A 24,394-nucleotide genomic window follows, 5' to 3' on the forward strand; every position below is an offset into this window, starting at 1 on the left:
TTGTGCTATCAGTCTTCTGTGGAGAATTTTGCAAAGCCCAACATCAGATACAGAATTTTCTCATTATTAAGTCTTTGCCAAATTCCCAGAAACACTTAAAGTAAATCTATTAGGAGATATATATATAACAATATATATTCCCTATATGATAGCATTTTCTATTGCTAATGATCACTCTTGCAGAATCTGACTTCTGTCAAATGCTGTTGATTAATTTAGACAAATTTTGTAAACCACAACCAACTATTTTGTGACCAGACACAAACGACAAACATCTACACATCTGATCTTCATCCAGGTAAAAATACTATAGTTTAAGTGCTCTCCAACCATCATGGTACTATGAAAGCGACTGACAATTCAATCCTTGATCATGAAGCTCCCAAAGAAGGGTTGGAAAATTTTGGTAACATGTTGATCTGTTCCCTGCAGCCTCAGCAGCAGATGAATGTGCTCAGCACCGTGCAGTAGTTGAATGGCAATATCATTTAAAAGATAATTATTTTAAATAACCCGAAGCATTATAAAACTCACAACTTTTTACTACCTTTCGATAATCAGAAAAGCACAGCACAGGAAAGGACACATGACCATATATGATGCTTTCAGCAAAATGCTGTACTTTATTTTTACGTTCCTAAAGTATATTTCAAGTTCGTGACTTCACTTTTCCTACCAGATCACACCATTAATATTAAAGAACCCAGGGGAATTGCAGCTTCATTTCCTCTGCTTTTTGCTGTAATTAATTTTATTTTAAAAGCCTGAAAAACTAGTTAAGCAATCAGTACATGTAAGCTGATGCTACACATCACAACGGTCTTTCTTCAGCCATGTGAAATAGTCAGGACCTGAATTATTTGTCTGCATATTGAGTCATTAGACTAACAAGCATTTGCTGAATTACAGATTTAGGCATTATCTTCTTGCACTTTCCTCGTGCTATGCAAATGTTGTTTCCTTGCCTCTCCATTCAAAGACAGGAACTCAGCGTAGGCTTGAATGAAACACTGCTTTCTAACTCTCTTCGCGTGGCTGCAAGGCTTGAGGGTGGTTACCTTTCTATTTATGACCGCCGGTAGGTGTGCAATAAATTCACAGTGTGACTGTTTCCATGTCCCATGTTTCTCTAAACTTCTACATTTACAGATCTTGGAAGAGAGCACATGCAAGAAGCAATAAATAATTGACCAACAAACCCACCTCAACATCATGCCTCACATGCTCTCATTAGTATCTTGCTTCAAGTACCTTGTCTGGAATTGTGTATTTACACTGTTAGCGTTCAAGAGTGAGTAAAGGGTTTATTCTGGTTTTAGCTGACTACGAAATATTCCTGTACCTTCTATTTCTCCTCCTTTACATCTGTAAGGATAATGCAGTCTCAACAGAGAGAAAAACATTACAGTAAGTCCTCTTTCTTCGCTCTCTTCCATTTCATTCCATTAGTACACCCATGGCTAAAGTTTTTCTGTAGCTTTTGAAATGCCGCACATCCACCCTAGAAGCCCTCTGGCCAGAGATGTTTCTGTTTAATGGTAAACACTCCGAACAGCAGAAACATGACTAAGGAATCAAAACCAAAACATGGTGAAACCTGGCTTCGGGATTGCAGCTGAAACTGCACCTGCCTGGAAGGGTGAAAGTGGAAATGCTGCTGGCTGGAGGTCATGGCACGACCTAGCGAGTGTGTGCTGGGAGCAAAGCCTGCCACCCTGGGATTTAGCTGGGAGTAGCAATAACCAGCATTTCTTAACTTAGTCTGATGGTCTTGTAAATCTATTAACGAAGCTGTGAACAGACAAAACCCACCTCTGCTTCAACAAAACTGAGACATTGTCTTCATCCACAAAACTGAGACATTGTCTTCATCCAACTGCTTAAAGATGCTGCTGTTTCTGTTTAAAGGAATTGTTTCCTTTCTGTCTCCTGGTCTTTTTAGTATTACACGAACGAGTTTATTACTTGTCCTCTTCCTCTCTTCCATCTTATATCAGTTAAATAATTTATTTCCAAATGTCCACCAGGTCTTAATTTCTCATTAAAATACGTGTATGATGTGACTTTAAAGGTGTACTACATGCAGCGCTGGGTAAAAGGTAACTTGTCTATGTCTGTGCGATGTAAGGGAAAAATATCAGGGCCCCAGAAGTTGTACAGCGCCATGAAGTGGTCTGGTACTTGGCGTCATCAGAGCAACATGGTAACGCAAATTCTGGTCCCCATCACTAGCTTGTTCAGAACGAACACTAACACCTTCATAGCACTGTTACAGAAAGGGGCTACAACTATTAACGTCTGCGAGGATGCAGTTAATACCATATTTATTTAAGTCCTGCTTCCCAAAGATGGAGAAACGACAGCTTCTGGAGTGCAGGGTACTCGGCAGCTCTGAAAATCAGTTTCTTAGCAGCGAGTTTTTTCCTACTGCAACCACGCGTTCTCCCTTTGCAGAGATGACTCTGCATAAGTAACTGATTTTATCAGCAGACACTGACATGGCAGGGCTCTCTCCCTTTGATGTTGCTGTATTATTTGTCTGGACTCCCAGCTGCACATGTATTAGCTTCAAGCTCCCTCTTTGATTATCTGAAATTCAACTTCTGTACCAACTCAATGAGATGTGGCAGAGTCACAGCAGCTTAAAAGTTAAGCACTTACTATTCAGGAGAACCAAAGCAGTGGGTCACCTGGGAGGAAAAGTCCACGTCCCTCTGCAGATGTCTGCCAGTCCTTTGTGGCTCACCACCCAGTGGAACGCAAATCTGGGCACAGGCCACCATACAATATTGCAGGTAAGATGGAAAGGGCATATAGGCAGTGTTCACTGTGCCATGAGCTCTGAGGAGTACTTTGGCCAGCAAAAAAATCAACCCTGCGAGCTACACATGGTTCCATCACTCCAAGCTATTTTCATTCCCTTGGTTGACAAGATTAGGCTATTCTTTTCAAATGAAAACAAAGTGTTTCACGGATAATAATTGGCAGATAATAGTAGTAGCTACAATAAATATTGTCAGCCATGGAAACTGAGGAGAGAAGCAGGTCACAGACACACATCAAAAAACTGCAAACAAAACGTGTACGTTTTGGCTCCCAGCTTCCTCTTCTAATGACTGTGCTCTACTGTCTGCACAAGCTTCAGCTGCTTTTCTTCTGCTGTATGTCTGCACCCGCTTGGATGCTGCAATAGTTGTGGAGGAGGAAGAGGAGTTCATCAACACAGATTTTGATCTCTCAGAGGTGTTTCCAAGAATCAGATCCATCAGAAGATAGAAGTCAAATGAGTTTCTATTTTTTTTCCTTAGGTTGATGTTTAGTCATGTCTCCCTCTTTCTTTGGGTTTTGGTTTGGTTTTTTTTCCCCCCAAGAGTATTACAGTGCTGAAACAGTAAGAACTGTCAAAAAATACTTCTAGTTGTGTATGTTACTGTTACATACTGAAAAACATGCTCGATAGATCTTAACTCCTCTCAACTTGTATGGGACTTGTATTAGCAGTTTCGAGCACACATGCAATCGCCGATACACAACCAGAGGCTAACTGGAAATCTTTAATGTAGGCTCAAATATGCACTTCGTGGCAAGCGAACAAAGACTAATACATGCTTGCACCATGGCTCTGTAGGCAGGGTAACACTTCACAGCAACCACACGTCTACATTAAAACTGATATTAAAAACAGATACAGAGTCCAGTCATGAAAAGGACTGGAGAAGAATAAAAGAGGAAAGAAACAGAGGTGAAGGTCATACCTACATCCCTCTACCTGCTGCAATGCCAAGTCACTGCATCCCAGCTGCTTTGACACACAACACCTGAGTCCCCTGGGCAGGTGGGTGTACAAAGAACAAAGCTGGACTTCTTAGTGCCGCTTTTTTCCAAACAAAATTCTATATAAATGGGGGGAAAAGCAGTTTATACTACTGCAAATCTCTGTATTATACACTCTAACTGATGAATGAAAAACTGCTGGATACCTTCACACATTTTACCCTCTTTGGATGTGTGTGTCTGAGCACAAAATATACATGTATGCTGCCAACGGACATAAAATTTATCCTCCTGTGAAATGCCGCCAAACAAGAAAGCCTGCAGTAACATGCAGCCCAAGAAGTTTTAAATAATCTATTTAACTTCCTTTGCATGCTTACATTTCCGATGGAAGTGTAAATAATCTTTAAACTTCAATGTTGACTTAATTAAATTTTATTCTTTAAGAAAAATCACAATAGCTTAATACCTTTTCTAGAGCTAAAAAAAATTAATAAAATAAAATAAATCCCTTCTACTGAAGCATGTTTTCTATACAGCAGTGCTGCTAAGGAGGCGTTTGTTGCCACACCACCACGGCAGAGATGCCATGTATCCCACGCACAGAGGAAATATTCACAAATGCCACGTATGAGGCGGTGGTTACTACTGCTCGACATTGCCCTTTCAGTGATACTGTCTGTACTGAAGGCCAGCTGTGGGTTCAAATTCATCCAACTTAAAATAATTATACCTACTGCAGAGACAAAATAACAAATATGAATGTTCCTCGTCTAAATTAGAAATCTTACCTGTGCATCTAAGTTTTTGCGGGAGGAGGCAGGTGTGTTGGCATAGGAGCTGATAGAGGAGCTAGTGTTTATGTCATCGGTACTGAGATTATCTATGGTGTCACTGATCCCACTGCTGACAGAGCTGCTGTCATCCCAGCTGGAGAGAAAGCACAGCAAAGGTAGAAAACAAGGGTCAAAAGACGAAATGTCATTCAAAAGGTAAAGTATTATTTCTACAAGCCTTACCCTACTTGCAGCTGCAAAATGAAAACGGCCTGCTCATTCTCCTAACTTATCTTCTTTGTATTTCAAGTCTAAATTCATACAGCTTATTAACTACATGGTCGCCACAAAGCCTAACGTATACCATCATCAAGCCAACAGCACCAAGGATGCAACTCTTCCTGGCTCAGCTGAAAGTCTGTATGAATAAACAAACTTTCCAGTGACTCTCGAAATTTATGCCTGCAGTGCCAGAGCAGGGGAAGGTTGTGGTAAGAAGGCGTCTCCAGGTTGGCATAGCACTGACTTGCGGAGCCATAACGCAGAAAAGGAACTTAAAAGCAAAGAAAAATATCATCCTGAAGTAATCTTTTGTACCTGGCTGTTACAAAGACCTGGGCAACAACCTGGATCTAACATCGACAGCATTAGCGGTCTCCGAAAACCTTAGTAATGGAAAGTTTAGTTGTTCAGATGGTACAAAACCCTCCCGAGCTGTACCAGACATCCTTTTCAAGGAGATCTATGAACAGGTTACTATTCAGGACTACCTGCTTCCAGCGTGTGATAGCTTCAATATTTTCTAGTAAATGAGAAACATGTAACTGGAAATTCAGGACACTGAAAGCACCAACAAAAAATGCCCATGATGCCTGAAGCGATTTGAATGTTAGAACAGACAGAATCAAAATGATCTAAAAGTCAAGCCAGATGCTCCACTCCTAAAATGCCCATAAAAATAAGCTGTTTAAGGAAGAGATTCATGAACTGGCTCACAAGTGCTCCATCTCCAAGAACAATAAAGCTGAGATTGAAACACTGTCCTGTAAGTAGCTCTGTGAAGACATTTCAGTCCACTGATCAATAACTACTGCTGGAAACGCATGAGTATGTATTTCATAGATCATATGTGAAAGCTAGAGTTAAGAGCCCATCTCCTGGCAGTTCACTATCTATTTATTACAACAGCTTCAGATTTTGGGAGCTCCACTCTCTTTCCTATTGCATTTCTGTTGGCTTTATAACTTGTAGCAACGAGATCGCAGTGAGTTTTTTGACCACAGACTGAAAGCCATTCACATACTGATATACTGGACATTTAATAATGCACTTGAAATTGAATTGCATCTTACATAATCAAACTATGTAAAGAAAGGCAATCTCTGTCTGGTTTCTTGAATTTTATTCATAGCTCCACCACCGATTTACTAGACAGCCTTACTATATAACCTTCGGCAACTCTGAAATGAAAAGCGTTTTATTTTTCTCACTTAGTGCTACAAAACTGCTACCTGTGTGAGTTTTAACGATGCTTTAACAATTTTTAATTGCATTTTTCTTACTTGGCAATATTTTGTTCACCCACGTCTACCTAAGGCCTTTCAGGGAGTTGAGCAGAGCTCAAGAGCAGCACAGTTGACTGAGGCACATGAAGAGCAGCGGCCGCAGGGACGCGCTCCCCTGTGTGCCTGCAGAAAGGGTTATTGCTCACAGCTGCTCCTTGCTACTGCCTTGGTCCCAGTTACTGTCCTCATCAATCTGCCAGCACAGGCATTTGTGCCAGTTCTCCCCATACCATCACAGACAAAGCCAGCTGGGAAGCTCAGTTCAACAGCTTCAGCAAGCTGGATTGATTTTGTCTTCAGGAAATTTGGGAGTGCTCAGCCAGGCTGCTCTGCTGGTGGAGGACAGGGATGCACTGGGACAGACACCGGGACCAACCGCTGACCCCTGCTGCTGCAGGCTCCGTTTCATGGAGCCTTGGGGTGGCCCTTCATGTGGTGTCCTCCAGCTTACAAACCACACTCCTGCCAGTTCTGGCTGACTTCCAGGTGTGCCCCAGTTACAGGCAAAGCCCTGGCTTTGCAGAAAGGTTTTCTAAATGCCGTTTCCTAAATCCACAGGCACACCAGCTCTCCAGATCAGAATGAAATGCTGTAATCTACAGTGTTGGTGATGCTACAATTTAAATGAAAGATGTAATTTTTTTTTTCTAGATGTGCCTTCATCTGGGTATTTTTAGAGAGCAATCTGCCATAATACAAAATAAAAGCATATGTTAAAATAAAACTCCATACACAATGTAAGACCTGTTGAGTCTGGGAAAGCCAGCCAGCCAGCCAGATTCGACACAACCATTTTGTTTGCTATTTTCCAAAATCTTCCTCAGCATAACTGGATGAAAGATGTGCTAACCATGAAAAGAAATCAATGGGTCTTGGGGTTGGGGGGTGTGTGGGGAATCTTATTTCCCCCCTCAGTGCCTAGAGTATGGAAGAACATTGATAACTTGGAAAAGAATTGAAAGACCTCTTTGAAACGTTGTTTTGGTTGTTGTTTTTTTTAAGAGTAGGCAATTAAGTATTATAATGCAAAATATTTAAAGTTATATTACCTCTCAATTTCAGTTTATAACTGATATTTTACTTCTGTTTCAAAACCTGTAACATAAAGCAATTACTATACCTAGATTTTACAAGTCTATAAAGTTACACGACAGTTACTGAAATAAATGCATAAAAGAATATGCTTCTCATTTTCCAAAGTTTTGTGCAGCAACTAGCATCATCTTTTTATTGCTGAACCTATAATAAAATCCTAATAATAACAGTATCAGCAACAGCAATGTTTTCCATGTTTAACAGTTTAATTTCCTTCTTATGGAGATTCGGCAATGCCTCCCCACCCCCTCCCCAATAACGTTCTTCTGCAGGACCCATAGGTCCACCTTGAACATACAGAAACATTACATCTCCAGCCATTCACCATCCTTAAACCATCACAGCTCCCAGTTCATCAGCATCTAAAGAATGTGTCACAAGTAGTTTTACTGGCATCAGCCAGCCCCGCTGACTGCAGTTGGGCAATCCCAGGCATTATGGAAATATTTGAGTGCCCTTCTGAACTGGGACACGCGCCTGAGGACAGAGGTAGAAGCATGCACCTGAATACATTGATGGTTGTGGCTTCCCCTTAAGTATATCCTGGGCTTGCAGTCTCTTATGTTCTCAGGGAAACAAACAACTCCAGCTCTGTGTTTTCAAGTTCACTAATCCTTTTTAATACTTATATATATATATACACACACACACTTCTAATACTCTGTTTTAATACTAAATTAAAATAGATTAGCTATTCTGAGGTCCAAAGATAGACAACTAGTGTTTTGGTTGCTAGCAGTTAAGCAACATAGCTCTTGTAGACATGCTGATGCCACCGAGCAATGGTACCGATGCCACCAAGCGATGATGCTGATGAACACGGCTGCTCTGACAAGGCAAGATGCTGTGTCAGCCAACACCAGACATCTCAGGTTTAGCATTATTTAAAAAAAAAATCACTTCAGTTGGAGGGTGGGAGGGGTCAGGCTCCACCTAGAAGAACAGTAAGATGTAAGAGAAAGAAGAAACACAAGGAAACACAACATCTCCAGAAATTTAAAATAATTTTGAAAACCGACATAAAAAACTATTGATGCTGTCCTTTGGAGGTGGTTTTGATGCAAGTGAGATGCCTGCAGAATTCACTGAACTGTGTAAATTAGATGCCAATGCAAGCTGCTTTACAAACATACCGCATAAGCTGCTCGAAAGTAATGCTATTAAAGCACATATACTGTTTAACCTGCTGTCAGTGATCTATTACACTAAAAGCTCTTCCCCCAAGCAGCCCATCATACAGTATTTGGTGTAATACGCAACAGCACAGGACAGGCTGCTCCGTGTCCATATCTGCACACGGGTGAAGAGTGCAGCTTCGTGCCAGGACAGCATCTGGTAACAAATTAAAGTATCTCTAGTTCACACTGTTCTTGAAATAACCCCAAACCCTCCACACAAATTGGTTCGCTTTTACCTTGATCCAGTGCCTTGATGGTTAAATTCAAAAGCAAGGAAGCAGAATCGGGGATCTAACAGCCATAATTACAGTGTTTTTGGCTCCCAGAGCCAAGATAACATCTTTGTAATTTAGCTGGTGCAATTAATAATTTCTGATGTCAGCAGAAGTCTACTCAACCATAACCTGAAGCTGAAATGTTTGGGCTTTCCTCTCTCTATTTGATCAATCACCTGAAACTTTACTTTGATTACTGAAAATTACAAAAAAATTTCTTAATTATACACCCACCCACTTAAAAACTACCACCACCAACATTTAAAAACTCCCACAAAGCTGCCTCCTGCTCTCTATAAAACCAAGCCCCCCTAAGCCCCCTCCCTCTCCCTCCCCATCTCAGACTACGTGCCCTAATGCGACTAACAACCTCGCTACTATAGATGGCCCACATACAGCACCAGGTCAACTACCCAAAGCTGCTTTTTGAAACAGGTTTGTAAAGAGGTTAGGCTCAGACTTGTATTTTTCCACAGTCTATCAGCACTTTTCCATCTTGCATAATCATCATCCACAGAATTGGCTCTTCTTTGTCAACTTGGAAGGCACAGAAACCATCCTGTGATCCTCAGGACAGCCCCCCTCACTGCAGATATCCTCCCCAATGCAAGTCCAAAGCAAACGAGTCATTAAAATCCTACTAAATAAAGGTATTGTTAAAGGCTGAAAATGCACCCTTCTCTACAGATGGGTGTGGATTTTAACTTTGCTGGATCTTCACTCAAAACCAAAATTACAATGAGCTGCTGAAAAATACATTTGTCCAAGATAGGGCCTTGGGGCTTTACAATATTTCAAGTGGAAACATGGTAATTATCCTCTTCTACCTAAAAAATTAACTATTTATGAGTTGATAGAACGAGCAAACAAACAAAAAAATATCAAGGTGCAAAGTGATTTGAAACTTCACAGCATCCTCAAAGAATTAAAAAAAGAAATAAAAAAGCCAGATACATGTAGATGTGCTGTAAGATGAGATACCAAATACTGCAGTTTCCGCTGTTTTCTTCTGGGATTTCCTATGATACTGACATCACTGTGTCAGAAATCCAAAAACCATATACAGACCCTTGCATGGTTTTCCTTTCAAATTGTTATGAAAGGTGACAAATAACCATTTGCAAGAGAATGGATGGAAATCTACTTCAAGAGAAGTGAATTTAATTAATATATTTTACATGGTTATTAATCCCCCACTTCTCCATGACTTCAGTTACTTTCTTCTCATTACATCTCATTATAGGTATTTTAAAATAAACCACTTTGTTTCTAACTGAAGGTGGAGCCCAGGGACAGGACTGTTACCTTGAAACACTTTGTAAGGCCAGACCATGAAAAGTGAAAAGTAAACCAAGCAAAATGAATATAGACCATTTCCAGCTGTTCTGTCTGGAGCAGAATCTAATCCTTTTAATGACATTTTTTGGTGCAGAGTTAAACTGCTCTAAGTGTGCTGTGAGCTGTTCAGACCGTTTTCATGTGTAGCGACTGTTCGGTTTACCACCACCAAGCTGAAATGCAGCTCCCTGTCAAAGCTCTCTTTAGAATTCATCCAAGGTAAAGTTCCAGAATTTACATTTAAAATACCTCTTTGTAAAAAAGAATAACTCGCAGAAGAAAAGTATCAATTAGCATCGAAAAAGTTTGGGTAAGAAAAGATTTCTATAAGCTAGAAAACTGCACACGCTCTTTTGATTTAATATTTTTATATCAGTGCTAATAACCTTATAAAAATAACACTGGATTTTATTTTGTCCCTTAAAATCTGACCAGGAATTTGACCAAGCTCATAACAAACTTGAACACAGCTGAGCACACATGTACAGGAGCTGCTAAACCCAGCTAATCTCAGGGAGTTTACCATTTGAAACACTCTAAAGCTTCATGAAAGCAATCTGACTTTCTACCGAAACTCAGCATCTCCTGCTCCAAAGCAGGAATTCCAAAGGCGCCTTCTTCACCTGCTCAGGACCCTCCAGTCCCTCACTGTCTGGAGTCACTAAACACAGCAGCCAGCACAACCGTATTCAGTTGCAAAATGCCTGACTGGTGGAACTTGTTTTTTTGGCCATTGTTCACCACAATGGTTCCTCTGGCATTGCACAGCCTCGGGGGAAGGCAAGAAACCAGAGCAAGGCACTGCCTTTGACCCAGGTGCTGGAGGAACACAAATTCCCAGCTAGGTCTGAAAAAATCAGCGTCAAACACCTCCAGCCAGCTACCAACCCCTTTTTCCTGGGCTCATGACCTATAAACTGTAATTTTGGTGCTCCCCATTTACTGTTCTGTCTGAAGACTTAGTGTGTTTACAAAGCAGTTTACTGAGCAGCCCTGCAGTGGGTGCACAGAGCACCCCTACAGCCAGTGGCACCCTCACCTCCCTGCTTTGAAGGCCATGGGATTGATACTCATCCCTGATGTGGCTCCATTGACTCCAACCGACCTGCACCAGCAAAAGCTGGAAAGAAAATCAGTGTCTTCATATCATAGCCAGGTCAGCATTTAATCCTAGTTGTTATTATGAGAAAAAAAAAAAAAAAAAAAAAGCCTTGTTTGTTATGCCTTTGTTTCCAAGACAGTAAGAAGTGCTGAGGAAAGTCTTCTAATGGGAGTCAGAAATCCTCATTTACCTACAAAGTCTCTGGTGCTCTCCAGAAAATAAACCCCTGTGAAGTGCACAGCCTGCACATGACAGCGATGGACTGAACAAACCCAGAGGTCAAGCCAAAGCCACTGGGGATGCTGGAGGTGCTTGAGGGACAGCCCCAGCTCCCTGCAGTCCCTCTGGGGTGAGGCAATGGGGCTCCCTGGCAAAGCCCTGGGTATGGATCACCACTGCAACATGCTGCCTCCTCCTCCTCCTCCCTCCCGCCAGGCCCCAGCCCAAACACCTCCCTCCCTCCTCCAGGCAGCAGCAGGTGCCCAGCCCATGGGGTGGTGGGTTGTGACAGCCTAACACCAGACTGTGCAGGCTCCTTCCCCCTGCCTGCCTTACCCACCCATACCTCCTCCTCCCCCAGAAGCAGGTACCTTCGGGATCACCTCGCCTCCTCATAGGAAGGCGCTATTTAAGTTACAACTTAAAGAAGGGGTGGCACTTACTGAGAACACTGAGCTGCTTTCCAACACCACCTCCCATCTGCCTGGACCGAGCTGGTGAGAGCTCAGCAGCACACCAGCACTTACTGGTACCTGGAAGTGCCTCTTGTCCAAGGTTCCAACCCACAATAAAAACAGGCTTAAACACCAAGAAGAAAAAGATTAGCTAAATTCTTACAGGCCTGACATAACTAAAATGTGGAAGGAAAGGAATGAGCTGCAGTATGGAAACAACACTATGCAAGACATTTAAGTTCTCTACTTCTGGGTGTGCTTTTGAAAGACTCATGGGGCTGGACCCACCTGCCCCTGTGTGGCCACTTGCCCACCCACTCCCCCAGCACAAATGGCCAACTGGGACCACTGGGCAGCCTCACGCAGGGAAAGGTGGCTACTAAGCATACCACTGAGCCAAACCCTCCAGCAGCTGGCAGGTAGAATGTGGCTCCTCCGTTTCCCAGTCCTGTTTTAATCCCTCCTGACAGTGTAACTCCACTAGTGACCCCAATGCAAATCTTTTAAGGGTTGCCGGCTGTAATCCCCAGCAGGAAATGTGCAGGCACAACATGAAGAAGTGATAGATACACACGAAGACTTCAAGCAATTCACAGGCACTGTTAAGTTCTTCCCTATTCAGAATAGGCTGTAAAGCTTCTACATAAACTGATCAAGGCAAAAGGCCGTGCACAGCAAACCCGAGATTTCACACATGAGAAGTGCCCCTCTCACACAGCACCGTCTGCTGCAGCTAAGCACATGGACACAAAGATAATGCATACGTTTGCACACTCTTTGCCCATCAGAAAAAAGGAGAAAACCACAAAATTGGTCTTTCTGAACGCATTACAGCCTGCTGACACATCTTCAAATAAAGCTGACCTTGGCAATAAAAGGTGTTAATTTGATCACAGGGCACAGCACTGTCCCTCAGGAAGCCAAGCCATAGAAAACAACCGTCCTTATCAGGCCAGAGATTTATAGGACAGACAGACACAATAACCAAGTGAAGCACTTTATCCTTTGTAATGTGGAGATGCGAAGAAGATGTCAGCTACTACCAATTCCGAATGCAGTTTTTTTTCCTAGCAGAACTGCCACATTCTAAGCAGTACCAACAACTCCTGGTTTATTCCAGCCTTTAAAATCAGGCTTATTTGAAAGAAAGCCTGAAAAGGGAAAGGATCTTCTAACCTTGCTCAGAGAAATCTGGGAGCCGGCAGAGATTTGCACAGGAGCAGGGATACGATGTGCACATTATGTCCCAAAAAGCAAGTGCACTCTGGGCTGCGATCTGGCCTCAAACAGTCTCACACACGCCTTTGTTTCCCTGCAGAGTGAGCTCATTCCCATAGAGGTTCCTGGTTTGCGCAGAAAGCAAACTTACAGAGCTAAAATATAACAAAGCCCCATAGTTTTCCGAGGCTACAAGCCTGTAACACTAGCGGAAAGATCGCCGGTTAGACTGCAAGGTATGAGACGCAAAAAAATACTGATAAACCTCACAGAAACCTGAAGCGAAGCCAGAAAAAACAAATACAGTAATAGCTGTCAGTTCCTTACGGGGAATTTCCTATTATGTTATTCAAATATTTGTAATCTACTGAACACATATTGATTTCATGTAGCGTACAACAAGTCAAATGAAATAGCGCAGGGAGAAAACTTCTCAGATTTACTCCATCATCTAATGGATTTCCATTGCTGCCACTATTTACAAAGCTAAACCTACTTACACAAAGGTGTAACACAACACATTTCCACGTTTTTCAAAAGAGCAGAAAAATCTCTTACCTTGCAATATTCCCAGGCCAAAGCACTTCTCCACCTTGTTGCCCATGAAGAATTCCAGCAAAAGGGCTGAGGTTTATTTTGCAGGTTGATACCTTCATTAGGCTACCATCCAACACCCCCCTAAATAAAACAGCTTGTAACTTGACTGTCTAGGAAGAGGCTTGAAAGAAAGTTGGAGCAAGGTTGTTTTCCAACAGAGCCCTCAACATTCAGCAGCTCGGAAAGACACTGGCAAGTAAAGCCTCAGCTAGAAGGTGATCATCAGAAACTTCCCCTTAGAAAGAAATCTGATCCCTCAACAAAATTAACCTCTGAAGTGCTGAAAAAGGGAGAGGTCAAGATTTTCTGCTGGGACTGGGTCATCTGTGAAAAGCTGTAACCCGGTGGCACAGAGCAGGCAGCCTGGGTGCCTCTGGATCACATACCGCATCGCATGAAGGAAAAGCTCATGTCAGCAACCCTGTACTTGAAGGTACTAAATGACAGTATTTGATCTCAGCTAAAAGACTACAATCTCGAAAAGCATGTTTCCTACCCTGCTTTTATAGAGGGATTCAACAAGGTGACTGCTAAAGCAACTAGAGTTTTACAAGAATGTAGCAGGAGACATACCCCAAACGTTTTGCCATAAAATATTGGAATACTGGTAAAATACAAAATTCTTTTTTTTGGAGGTGTAGGAAAACATTTTCAATACCAACGGTATCTTAGGATATCTACTGGTATCCTAAGTAAAGTCCTTGTGAAACTGGGACAAGTTATGTTAATATTTATCTGAGTAGGGATTAAAAACACCAATTCTTATTTACAGCTGTAAAGTAAGGGGCTTATTACTTCTCTTTATTTCGAGTAGAGATGGGTATAAATACATATTTGGCTAATAAAAATTTATGGTTTTAGCATTCAAAACTCTTATTTTAGCCTAATATAAATACTTTCTGACAGGATTCTTCCTACACCTCTGCATTCTGCCATACATGTGGGATTTTTTTATTCTACTATGCAAAATTATACCAGCTCTATTTACCGTGGGTAGTAATGCTCAGAGGCACTAATTACCCTTGTGCTAGATGCTGCACGAACTTAACTGTAAACATTAGAAAACTTTTAAGACAGTGAGAACTGGAAGGCTGGTCACTTATAGCCCGCGTAGACTCATCACTCACGGTGTGTCCTGTGGGCTAGTGGGCAGAGCAAGAAACCATACATGTACCCAAAAAAGAGAATTGCTAGAAATACAAGAGGAATGGTGCTAATAACAACATAAGAGGATGGAAAACACAGTGCTGTTCAGCAGCCATGACCAGTTTTGCATGGAAGGCAGCACTGGAGCTCGGAGTAGGAGGCTGTTGGGAGAGGTCAAGGAGCCCATGGGGGGATGAAGAACCAAGGGACTGGTTCAAGGTCACTACAAGCAGAACAAAGTTGGTGGGAGAAACACTACAGGTAGATGTGGAAAGAGTCTGGGGACAAGGAGTTGAAAGAGGGAAACTGAGGTTAGGGGTGTGGTCTGGGAAGATGTTCTGAGGCTGAAAAGAAACATCCATCAGATCTAAAGCCACCGTGAGGAGGCCAGATGAACTTGACAAGCAGTTGAAAGTCAGGGAGTTGGACTGCAAAACAGAGAAAACAGATTGGGAAAAAAAGTCTGAGCTCACAAAATTAAGAGCATATCACAGTAACACGCAGAAGGAGAAGGGATTAAGTTCAAGATAGAACCTATAGTGTTTATCATATTTTGTTACTTAAACGGGGACACACACAAAATACTGACTGTTACTGCAGTTTATGCAGTCACCAGCACTAACACACTGACTTGCAGCCAAGTGGCAATACACAAGTCCATTTCCATTATTACAGAAAGATTTGTTCACTAAGCAAGAAACTGCATTTCTAATCCAACCAGGGTAATTTCCGTTGTCCAGGTTACCAGTGAGGGATCCCATTGAAAAGTCACCAAGACATCGTGAAAAGGAGATGGGCAGCCTTTGAGATGGAGGAAGTGGAGAAGACAATACTGCACTGTTGCCTTAGCCTCACCTCAAGAAAGCCATCAATCATCCAGCCCAAAACCAAAGAGAAGAGAAGAGAAGGGAAGAGTAGTCAGAAGTCAACTATCCCCGTGTATGTATTAACCCTGTTCAGCTTCGGTACCCCGTCTTAAAACACATCTTTTAGCACAATGCTGCATTTGTGGTTGAAAGAGTTAAAATGCAAGTATTCAAAGGTTATAAAATAAAGACCTCGTGGAGATATTCTGCTGCCAAAACCTTCAAATAAATGAGTCGCAGTCTGAGCTTGCCTTTCTATGCCAGAGTCTGTATTTTAGTGGCCACAGTGTTACTATAGCAACACAGAGGACTGGTAATTTAGAGGCTGGTGGATGTGACAACTTGCAATTTAGAACAATACTACTAATAAAAGCTGCTTGGGAAAAGCATCATTTAATACAAATGTTTGTGTTTTAAAATGAAAAAAGGCTGTTCATTTAATGCCTTTTTTTTTTTTTTTTTTTTTTGGCCCACCCCCCAATTGGATGATTATCTATATTAAGTTAATCTGGTAGCAAATAAATGATAGAAACGTGACTCTTCTACTTTTTGGTAGGTCTGTACCCCAGAGCACAGTTATCCCACCCCCCTTGCAATGTGCATGTGTATAAATGCGAAACTGTCGATGTCATTATCTTTGCTGTAGATCAGACAAGAATCATGTAGCTTTTTTAAAAAATAAAAGTATGTGTTACCGATAATTAGAGTGAGGGTAAAGGTGCTTGTGAACTATTATTAATCCCTTTTTGCTTCTGCTGATTTTAACCAGTGTCCTTTACTAAAAAGATATCCTGCAAACTGCTTCTTGTTCACATTCATTACTTCAATCACAGAAGAGTTACTAGAGATAACTCTCAGATATTACAGATACTTAAAAGAATCACACCTGGAATAGCAAAGATTTCTTCTCATCTCTAACATCCTTCCTGTCTTCATCAAAATAGCTCCTATAAACTTGATGTTTCTTAATTACCTGCCCACAGAGTGGTATAGGAAATTAGTGACTGACCTGTGCCTAATGGTAAGTAAGAACAGCCAGAAATATTCTAATCAAAAAAGTATATGCTGAAATTATAACCTAGGGAAAAAAAAAATAAAAATCAGAACATCTCATCTGTTAGATCACCAGCTCCAAATACAACCGAAATCACGAGATTAAGGTACAGTGTTATTTTCTCTACACCCATCTACAGCTCCATTGTCCTTTGCTTTCCTGGCAGCCCTTACACTGCAAAGGAGGAGGGATTTTGCAACATAATATCCATAACACTAAATACAGAGGGATACTTCCAGATGAATTTTACATGTAGCAATAATCATAGTTTTATGGGTCAGGAAGTTCAGAAGATTAGTGTGTTATGGCTGCAGTTTATAAAAGCGTTTGTGTTAGAAGTTTCGCATAGCAATCGGGTGAGATAAACTGCAAACAGCTTTACATTAAGTTCTTTTATGGTAGTTAAAGTTGAGGAGAAGTAAAGAGACCCCAGGTATTAATTTCCCTAAAGAACAGCTGCTTAGAAAAGGCTGCTAAGTGTCCTAATACTCAGCGTAATGAAATCATTGCACCTCCAATTGCTGTTCTTTCTCCCCATACTGGTGTGCTATTCCCATTAACCTCGGTAAGAATTGTGTTCATGGTCTGAACTGAGCTAAAACTGTACGCAACAAAAAAAGACTTATCAAAGAAACGTGTAGTTTGATTCTCATTTGAAAAGGCCCCAAACCATAATTACAGGTTTGCATTCTAGGTTAAAGCAGCACAAATCTTGCTGCCTTTCAAATTCTGCCTGAAGAGAACACCAAAATGCCTGAAAATTGGGGGTTTACATGAGTATGTTAATTCATTTTATATTTTTTCTCCTTAGCTGAGGTATGTCACTTAGGAGCTTATAAAATGTCTGCATTTGATGACTGCAATGATTGTACAAGTAATGCAAGCAGTGTAGGCTGTAAAGACATCACGCTTCACAGGCTTTGTAAGCTGTTTTATAATGTGTGGTATGAAGCGTCTGCCACATCTCACCCTGGAAGAGAGTCCGTTACAACTAGGAGAACTGATGTCCTAAAATAATCTCAACAGTAATTTTTTCAGACTTCTTTTCCCTTTCTTTCCTCCTAAAAGAACACCAAGATCATTTAAAGAAGGGGGAAAAAATTTTTTAAAGCCAAAACATATTCTGAATGGACGCAAATGTGGTTCTGAATATACTTCTATCCTTTTAACTTGAGCACATGAAAAATACACCTTTTTCAAGTACATTCATTGATTAAAGATACACGTGAGATAATAAAAGCAGGAACACAGCAACACTGCTGCACCATTACAGGTATTATGCATCACACTACAGGGCTAAAGTTCTATGTATCAACCTAAACAAACTAAGTTTTGTGTTAAAGTACATTTAAACACACACACACCCCCAGCTCCTTGAACTCATATGTAATTGTCAATCCTGGGAAGGTATTTCCAGTTAAAACCAGAGGAACACTGGAAGCACCATAAACCCACGGTAAGAGATGTGGTAGAAAATTGACGCTAGCTGCCACAGTCCTGTGAAGTTGTGATTTTTCAGTGTGGTTCCAAAAAGAGCTTGGGAGCCAGGACGAGCGGGTCTGGAAAAATGAAGATCCATTTTTTAATTCCCCCCATTCTGCTGAATGAAAAAGGCACTACGTTTGCAGACTGATGAGGGATACATGCTATGAAACACTCTCCTGCGCATTCTTAAACCTTGAGGGTGACAGTACTCTCTTGCCACAGAGACTTCCCGGAGAGCAGACAATTCTATTATGATGGTGCTGTCTGCATTTATGTATTTTTAGAAGTGAACACGTGAATATTTCAGGATTTTGTTAAAACTACTCATATGGGTAGTGTTGTACAGAAGAAAGTAATAAGGAGCCATCAGCATGCGCTACTGCATAGGTACCTATGCAACGCAGAGGAACTAAACAATCACAGATTTAGGGAAAGATGGTGAGATTTTTACAGACCCAAGGCAAGTCCCTCACTACTTTAGTCAATGGCAAAACTTGACTTGACTTGAAGAGTAGGGATTTTGGCCCTGCAAAGACTGTGCATACACAGAAAAGCCAAATATGGGATAAGATTAATGATTTGCAATAAGATTAATGATTATTGCATTGATAATGCGTCAGGAAAATAGCATGAGACAGACTCAGCATGTAACTCCTAGGAATTTCTTTTCACAGACCAACCACTAAAGAAAACCACAGCTTCTTCCTCCAACAAGGTGACATGCATGCCTGATGGAGAAGAAAGGGCTATTTATGCATGTGTAATATACGATAAAAAGTGGGTTTATAACATTTTGTATTTACTTCAAAGTTTGTTTAAAAAATACCAGTAGCCTACACGGAGCATTTGTGTTGACACAAGGGTGATACATACTTGTCACTGTACCCACTTCAAATGAATAAGCACATCAGAGTGAATAAACACCAACGGCTACTTTCCAGTGGCAGCGGAGAAAGAAAAAGGCAGGCAACTGGAGATAATCCGATAAAACTGGGGGATGCTGGGCAGTGACGCAGCTTGCATGCTATTATCCTAGAGGAATTCCATATGAGCGCTGAATCCAGAGGTTGTACTGGGATGATCCAAACATTTGTTTCTAAATTTAAACACATTGCCAAGTCTCAAACTCCTTGAGTGAAAAATGTTATCAACATATTTACGACATACCATATATATGCTTTTGTATATACATTTTCTAGGCTCATTTTTTTCTGATATAGTATCAGCAATCAAATATAATCAAATTGAACAATAATCAAATCGAACATATATATATATGTAACATGGCAAATAGCTCATTAGTAAGAACAGTCTATACAAAATGGAAGAAAATCTGATCTTAAAATGCAAACAGTTAATGAAGTGAAATGCAAGATTGAAATGCCAGTCCCATTGTTTTAAATGCAGTTTTGTGTCCTTCTCCAAACTGTAAAAAGCAGCCCTCTTCCCAAAGAGCACAACAATCACCAATTTTAAAACACATGCCACTGACCAAGGACAAAAAATTTAATTCTTCCCATCTCAACCACTGAATAGAATAACAGTTTACTACTTCATTGTTGTAAGACTTTCCTGTCATCTGCAACAGTTACAATTTGCAGCCTGATCCCTAACATATTAAGTTACAAAACTAGTGCAGCTGGCACCACTGCTTTCTTTTCAGGACTCTGAAAAACGCCTTGGGATGAATGTATGACAGATGTCCATATATGATGCACAGTTTGTTTTCTGAGCTCTCTAAGATATTTTCTTTGTCAACAAGCAATACAGTAGAGAACAGAAACATCAGATATGAAAGAAGCTATACAAAGGTAATCTAGAAGCAAAGTTCTTTATGGCCACTGAGGTAGAGAACAGCTCAGAAAGAGCTAAAACATGAATTACAGGTTCTGTTCCAGCCAGTGGGACCAGGGGACTATGTCAGAGGATGCATTCAGGCCCAAGAAGGACACGCCAAGTATGGTATCTACAGAACCAGGCTCAGATCCTTCTGATTGAATAAGCAGCTCTCCAAATATTTCTGCTATGGTTTTGAAAAGTCCTGTAAAACTTGATTCACCCTCCCCTCCCACACCCCCTCAAGAAAATACTAAAATCGTTAGTGCTTCATCAGCTGCAGTCATTAAACCATCTCACTGCGGTCACCAACCATCTCATGGCATCCACACTAAAAGCACTGCTGTCAACTCTATCTGTCTTTGTCAAATCCTGTTCAGTTACGATCAACAGAGTATGCCCGTCTTAATTGCTTTGGCCCCCCCCTAATTAGATACATCTCTGCATTTACAGCTGTTTTATCGTTGCTGTAGCTGTTAAAAACGCTAATACATCCCACTAGAAAAGTAAACTCATTTATCCTAATTAAAGTAGAACTATTAAATCCAGCTAGCGTCATTATAGCTTGATCTTCAGTGTTTGCAAATTCTCTGTGTTACTGAGTCTGACATTCAAACCACATAAACATTTTTACGGAGTAATGAGCAAAGAACAAAGATGCAAACTCTCAACTTCAACAAAAATTAAATCTTCCTTCATTTTGAGAATCCATCTGCATTTTTCTAATAAAACAAAGGGATCTACTTTGCCTGTCCAACACTAGGATGTTCCAAAGATTGTATCCAAGCCAACAGACATGCCTCTTTCTCAGGTTACCTTGCAAAATCTTTCCACTCTCTTGAACACGGTTTTCCATGTGAATTGCTTTTTTCTTACTCTCACTGGTACTGTCCATCAAACAGACCAACCGGCCATTGCCAAATTCACTGTAGGCTATTAATGCAATATAGAATTTCAGACATTTCTGCTCCCTGCCACTGTTACCTGTGCCTGGTTAAGAAAACTACGCAAGTTTTCTTTAAATTTATAATCTTCCTAACACAAAAAGTAACTGAATCAATCCACTTACCTACAAGACAGCAGCTCTAACCAGTGCATGCTTTTAAACAAGTCTTTCCTAGCTCTGCATTTCATGGTTTGGTGAATAATGCTGGCAGCTCTTACAGACTCAGAATTTAGCTCATTCAGAGATAGAAATTGTTAAATATGCAGCAAGAAAACCCCAAGCTCTTCAGATAGAACACTGGATTTAAACTAATATTTGCAAATTGCAGCAGCTGAGAAGTATGCCCTCCACATAACTCCTTATCTCAAACACCTGTGGCAATCACACCTTGCCCACCTGAACTTCCGACCTTCACTAAGCCCTAATAAAATTGTAGCTGTAGATCACCTGAGAAGGCTAATGGCTCTCCAGATTAAAGTATCACAGCATGCCTTTCAGGTAGCTAACATATCAGCTTTGTAGAAGCCTGACAAGAGGAAATTTCAGCTGGTAAATTTGCTCTCATCAAAGGGTCAGTGTTTTAGACCGTACACCAAAAACTTATTTTCCATTGCTCAAAAATTATTCACTTACAGAGAAAACACTCTTCTCCTTGCAAACACAAAAAGCCTCTAAGGGTGAAATGTTCTGCTTTTATTCCACCAGAAAGACAAGATGACAGCACACTCTGCAGTGTGCCAATTGGCTTTCCCATGGTGGCCCGTGCTCCTAAATAACATTAACTGCTGGTTCAGTGCTACCTACGTCTCTGGCCTGTCACAGATGCTCAGCAGAAGCTACCTCAGAATTACAGTAGTGACCGTGAGCCTACTGGCAAGGGACATAAGGTTTCTTCCCCATGGCAAACTACTCAAAGCAGAGACTGCAATTAGTACACGACTGGCAAATTCATGTCATGTTTTCCATACCAGGGATGAAGGTCAATATAGACAGAGTTGACTGCTGACTGCAATTACAGTGCACAAGAGCGTGGGGCTTGGGAAGCAGAGGAGCTGCAGAAGGAACGGCAAAGTTGAACGGATGGATAACCGGGCTGGCATAACAAAACTTCCTGCAGATCCTACACCTGCACGTTCAGCCGTGGCGGTGCCGGAGCGCGCACAGCCAGAGCGAGCGCACTGCTGGCTGCAGGCTGCTGCACACAACTCGGTCCATGCTTCTGCAAGGGTGTGCATCACCCCCTCACCGCTCCCCGCAGGGAGCAGGCTGCAGAGGGAACCAGAGGCTGCACAACATTTCTGCCTATGCTGAGGGAACTTGAGAGAGCAGCACCTCTTCAAAATTATTAAACCCATTAATTTCTCTGTAGAAAAGCAAATCCCTTAAATTGCTATTAGATACTGTAAGTATAAACCATGCAGAGCAAGCTGCAGTGGGACGTGGAACACCAACTGGGAACACCAATGGCAGTAACAACTGAACACTGATGGGGCGAGCTATTGCATTTAGCAATTATTTTCTTTTGAAACTGAACAACTAATTCCAAACATCTGTGCCTTATAGGGCCCAGATTATCTGATACCTGATATCGTTATCTGATACCTGAAAAATTAATCTGGTAATAACTTGTAAATTATATTCTTACAGTTTCCTAACAGGTAAATATTTCTATTAGATACCTTATGAACTATGTTAAATATTTAGTCTGGAACACTAGATAACAACTCTTAGATCTTTTCCCAAGATACTGTAGGTTTGTTTTTTGTTTTTTTTTTTTTTTAATTTCATTGTAAGTACTAAGCTGAAAGCAGATTTCAGTGGTGTCAAAATAGTATAAGAAAAAAATCAGTACAGCTATGAATACAGAAAGCTACACGGTGGTATGAAACATGGTTCAGAGATTCCTGAACCATTGCTGCATTATGCTTTACAGAAGCACATCTGAAGATACAAAATTGGGTCTGGATGCAATGCAGATTCGTCATGACACATCCTCAGCTGTCACATTGTTACATTTTATAGGGCATCATTCATTTCTGGTGTTAGGTGCTCTCATCCTATGGGCTAATTTCTACTGGTCTTATTCATTTAAGTTAGTAGGTCAGGAGGACAAGTGGGAACTTTCAATTAGACATAATGAAATGAGAAATGCTAGGCATCCAGAACATGCGTGGGAAAGGAGAGAAGAACGACTGTGGAGCTGCCCTTCAGATCCAGCTCAAAAAGCTCCGCCTTCCTTAATGGTCAGAAATGCTATAGACACAAGATGCAAAGCACTGATGTAACATAAACATGGCTCTGATTCATGGCAAAAATTCAATAATGTTTCAAGGACTAGCTCTGCCCGCACTATTCTACCTCTCCACAGAGCCAGGTCTTGCCTGTCCTCACTCCCCAGATGGCATGAAGTCAGTAGAAAACCAGTAAACTTTGTGCTCCAGTATAAAACCACAGCAATATCCACAAGCATGCACCCAGTGATTAGACAACAAGGGGTTAGTTATTATCACGCATCATTGCATTATCATGCATTCATGCACCCTTTTGTTTCACTTTTATTTTCATTATAATCAGGTGCAAGGACAGTTGTTGTCAGAACCAGAAGTGACACTAATCCTGGGCTTCTCCCATCCCCGGCTCTGGTATGCGGTTATCTTCGGGCCGTATCTAGCTCGGTATGCTGCTCCCCATTGTATTAGCAACTCATTTGCACTCCAAAACTTTGCAATATTAAGTAACGTGATGCATCATTTTACACATGAAAATGCTAAGGACAAAACCTGAGATGTGCGTTATTGGCTGTGTGTGCAGTGTAATTAACATGCATATGATCTGTATGCAAATCATGCTATTGAAAATAGTAACTATTAGCATAACAACTGCTTATTATTTATTGAGATGCAACTCAAGCAAGCATCCTGCTGGGGTCTAACATCCTTCCTTTAAACAGCACCATCGTTTCTTTCATCGTTTTCACGTTCTTCTCTCCTCTTGATGATTAACAGCACAGAAAACAGGGAGACTCCCTTCTGTGCCTTTGTTTAAAGGGGGAAATCTTGTGTGTTTAATTGCCCTCGAGCATCTGATCCAGTTCAAAGCTCAGCCGAGCCTCTGCTATGGTGCTGCATTCCCCTCCCACCCCCATCATCACTGAACTGCAGCCTGTTCAACCGATCTCTTGATATATGCAACTTCATCTGCATTCTCTCTCTACTTCTTTACTGATAAGAAAGTTAAAGCAGTTAGGCTTCTTTTTCTTTTTTTTTTTTTTTTAAAGGAATAAAATGGGAATAAAGTGGGAGAAAACAAAAGCTCAACTGTGCAAAGCCATAAACCTTTTTAATCTCCTGCCACCCTTATCCTATTGTACTTCAGATGAATTTTACCTTTTAATCATTCCAGCCATGAAATGTAACAGAAAAGCACAATTTTATTTTTTTTTCCCGGTAGCTCTGCACAAAGCTTTCTT

The 24,394-nt window shown here is 41.1% G+C and overlaps 1 protein-coding gene across 9 annotated transcripts in view; it reads right to left on the reverse strand.

The window, feature by feature from the left end:
* NAV2 (neuron navigator 2) overlaps positions 1-24,394 on the reverse strand; it is a 223,392-nt gene that overhangs the window by 51,769 nt on the left and 147,229 nt on the right. For 6 of the 9 annotated variants that reach the window (XM_037402739.1, XM_037402737.1, XM_037402736.1 and 3 more), the window contains exon 12: positions 4,566-4,704. In XM_037402739.1, coding sequence (XP_037258636.1) covers positions 4,566-4,704 — 139 coding nt within the window. Of the gene's footprint in view, positions 1-1,058; positions 1,152-4,565; positions 4,705-13,553; positions 13,774-24,394 lie in introns of those variants that run through there. The other 3 variants (XM_037402734.1, XM_037402735.1, XM_037402743.1) reach the window with 2 other exon arrangements.

Source organism: Falco rusticolus, chromosome 10 (genome assembly GCF_015220075.1).
Source record: "Falco rusticolus isolate bFalRus1 chromosome 10, bFalRus1.pri, whole genome shotgun sequence".
In the NCBI taxonomy this organism is placed as follows: Eukaryota; Metazoa; Chordata; class Aves; order Falconiformes; family Falconidae; genus Falco; species Falco rusticolus.